The 3,746-nt window shown below is 42.7% G+C and overlaps 1 protein-coding gene across 1 annotated transcript; it reads right to left on the bottom strand.

Moving 5' to 3' along the window:
• Positions 1-1,558: 1,558 nt before the first annotated feature.
• LOC125111719 (olfactory receptor 52A5-like) lies at positions 1,559-2,509 on the bottom strand. Its single transcript, XM_047753775.1, has one exon. It carries the CDS (start codon positions 2,507-2,509, stop codon positions 1,559-1,561), a length of 951 nt encoding a protein of 316 aa, XP_047609731.1.
• Positions 2,510-3,746: the final 1,237 nt, after the last annotated feature.

Here is a 3,746-nt window from a genome sequence, read left to right as displayed (position 1 = left end):
GTCTATATAATCAGCCACTGTTGCCAATGAAATCTGAGCAGTCCAGCACCCTGAAAGAAGGGACAAAGAGGCTGTCTCCGTATTTGTACATTCACCGACGCCATCCACCTTCTTCGGGAAAGTGTACACTCCCTGGCCCCCGGAGCTGGCCTCCGGCAAGAGAGGAAGAGAAACCAAACAAAAAAATCCCGCAATGGTCAAATTGGAACAACCTGACCAAAAAGAAAGTAACACCGGATTATAACACAAACGAAAATGAAAACTCAAACTCTAAATTCATACCGATATAAATAAGTCATTGAGTAAACTAATAAGCAAAGGAGAATAAATCAATCTGCCATGTAGGATTCCAAACAATTTATTAAATTACAGAGCTACTCTATCCTAAGAGAGGAGAAACACTAATCCCCACTTCTTAGGTGTGGGCTGCCTAAACTACCTTCCAAAAAATACAGGACGGAAACAGGAACTGGAAAAAAAAAAGCTTATAGTGGATAAACCTCACAAGTAACCAAGGTCAACATCAAGAGGGGAAAAGTTACCTTGATAGTGTGTACCCAGGATGTGGGATCAAAACGGCACTGTAACGTCAGTGCATAGCCTTCCTCCCAAAAACACATGACCCCGATCTCATCGGGAGAATAGCATCAGCTCGATGCCAACAGACGATTTCTATGAAACGCCAGAGCAGCACCCTTCCAGACTATCCAGGTCATTAGACACAAGGACACTCGCAAAAAGTCACAGCCAAGAGACGCTCAAGGAGACACTGCAGCGAAATGCAAGGTGGTAGCCTGGAGAGGATCTTGGGTCAAAAAAATGAAGTAGAAATTAAGGAATTAGAATGATACATGGGCTTGGGCTAGTTATAATTAGTCAGCATTAGTTCACCAATTGGAATAAGCACATCAGCCAAGTAAGATCATCATAGTAAGGAAAACTGGGTGTGGGGTCTCTGGGAACTTTCACTAACACTTACTGAAGCTTCCGACAATCCGAATATGCGCACAATAGAAACTGCACACACGCGCATTTCAAGGAAAACTAAGCACCTGACATTCTTAGTGCTCAGACGATCACAAGAAAGAAAATTATTTACCTTGAGTTGGGACTATAAATATAATGAGGAGGAGGACGTTACTGCCATCAAAATTAGAAGACAGAAATAATTCACTGCTATTGGCATTGCCAAATTTCAACCGATTTTATGGTTTTTAAAGAACTCAGTGCACTTCGTACTGTAACTCAGAGGCAAACACTTACACTTAGGTGTGGTTTTAAGAAATTTTCTTCATTGAAATAGTCAAGAAAGATCTTTACTGCCTGAACCACACTCAAGTCTTCATGATTTCTGTCTTCAATTCCATCTATTGATGAATTAATCATCTGTCCATAAACCGACATTGTTTGGGTAGGAATTAGCGCCAACCTGTCTTGAAAGGAAACTTACAACTCTGTATTTCAGCATATGATGAACTTGAGAAAGCAGAGTCGCACAAGAACAGACATTGTCCAGAGACATGTTTTGTGATGTGATATAAAACTGGATGTTTAGAAATCAAGAAGCACCCACAGAGCGGAACATCCTGGACACTCGATCACGAATCTGTTTAGTCTTCACACCATAAACGACAGGATTGAGCAACGGGGGCACAAGCAGGTAGAGATTGGATAGAAGAATATGAACATAGGGTGGAATATGGAACCCAAACCTGTGTGTAAAGAAGGAGAAGAAAGCCAGGAGATAAAATTCAAGGAAGACACAAATGTGGGCAATGCAGGTATTGAAGGCTTTAAGCCTAGCTTCCCTTTGAGGCAGACTGAAGACAGTTACAAATATTCGAATGTAAGAGAGGGTGATGAAGATTATGTCAAATCCCAGTACGATGAAAGCCACAAACAGACCGTAGATCTTGTTGATTCGAACATCTTCGGCTGCCAACTTCACAACGGCCATGTGCTCACAGTAAGAGTGAGAGACCACTGTGGTCCGATAGCGTTTCAGGCGGCATTTGATGAGGATGAGACATGGAGCTACCAGGAGGGCTGCTCTGAGTGTCACTGCAACCCCAATCCGAGTGACGAGTTGGTGGGTGAAAATGGCTGCGTGTCTCAGAGGGTCACAGATTGCCACGTAGCGGTCCAAGGCCATGGCCAACAGAACACCTGACTCAATACACTGGAAGGAGTGGATGAGCCACATCTGAAAGAGACAAGCATCGAAGTCTATTTCTGGCAAGTGGAACCAGAATATCCCCAACATTTTGGGCAGGATGCAGGTGCTGAGCGTCACGTCGGTTGCGGCCAGCATGGCCAGGAAGAGACACATGGGCTCGTGGAGGCTGCGCTCAGACTTGATGGCGACCAGGAGCAGGGAGTTCCCAAACAGAGCAAGGATGTACATGGCGCAGAAAGGAATGCCGATCCAGGCCTGCACAGGCTCCAAGCCCGGGATGCCCGTCAGCCTCAGCACTGAGGGCATGAAGACGGTGTCATTGCGTGGAAACATACCGGCCTGGAGCTTCCTGGTCTGGGGCTTCCGATTCGAAGTGGCCGTTTGGGTTGAGAGTCTCTCTTGTCTGCTAGTCTCACCCGGATTCAAACTTTCTGTGGTTAAAGGTGGTTTCAAAGGGCATTTTGATAGACACATGCATTTTTTGATGGAGCAATTAGTTGTATTCAGGAATGCGGATACAGGCTTCTGGAATGATGTATCTCAGTCTGTTTCTGATTCCTCCGTCTAGTTCTCTGTCTCTGTCTTTCTGTCATACACACAGAGAAATACAAACACATACACATTCAGAGAATGTGTCTGCTTGCAGCTTTTGCATAATTAGTTAAAACACTGTCTAGTTTGGTCGGTCTTCCAAGGTAATAAGATTTAAGGACATAAATGTTGTGCTACATATACTTTTTTCTAGAAAAATCCCTCATCAAAAGAAGTCCTATTCATTCAGTCCAACAGTCTGGGAGAATAAAATGAAAGCAATGCCACTCACACTTGCTGTTCTGGATCTTGGGAAAGTAAGTCACAAAGTGATGTGGTCGCAGACAATGGAGGTAAGGACCCAAGTGACAAGAACACGTGATAAGCACCCTGCCGCCTCTGCACACGGGACGCTTCAAGGAGGCTGTCACAGGATATTGCAAAGCTGCCTGTATCTCAGAGTGGGAGCCTAGGGAAGGTTTCTGGAAACAGGGATAAAATTATACACTTTAAAGATAAATAGCTGAAATAAAATGTAACGTGACAAACATAAACAAGACAAACTTATTCCAGACTCAAATGTGACACAGGAATTTCTCACATGCAAACTTATTTCTGTAAAATTTGAAATGGGAAAAATTCCGCCTCGTAGAATAATATCCAAAAATTTCTAAGTGGCTGCATCATTTCTCAAGACAAACCTTTTTAAATAAAAGGATATTGAACTTCATTCTAAATGAATGATATGCTTAATTTCTATGTGAGAGAAAAATAAACTTTCACATGTACTATTAATACTAGAGCTAAATTTCACTTAATCACCCTTAAAAGCTTATCAGCCATAAGGAGATGGACAGGTGCTAGAATATGCAAACGAATTTAGAATTCTATTGCTGTATGTCATGCTTTCATCTTCTCATAACACGTCCTTTGGGTTTCCTCCTGCCCTTCCTGGTCTTTCCCACTGGACACACAGTCATTTATATTTTTTTTTTGTCTAAATACTCATTTATTATTAAACTCTCAACTCAATCATTAC

The sequence above is a fragment of the Phacochoerus africanus genome, chromosome 11, assembly GCF_016906955.1.
Source record: "Phacochoerus africanus isolate WHEZ1 chromosome 11, ROS_Pafr_v1, whole genome shotgun sequence".
Taxonomy (NCBI): Eukaryota; Metazoa; Chordata; class Mammalia; order Artiodactyla; family Suidae; genus Phacochoerus; species Phacochoerus africanus.
The sequence above is the reverse complement of the archived record's forward strand: the minus strand, read 5'-3'. Positions and strand labels throughout refer to the sequence as shown.

Coding starts and splice junctions, on each gene's coding strand:
- LOC125111719 (XM_047753775.1), bottom strand. CDS start 2,509: ATGTTTCCACGCAATGACACCGTCTTCATGCCCTCAGTGCTGAGGCTG.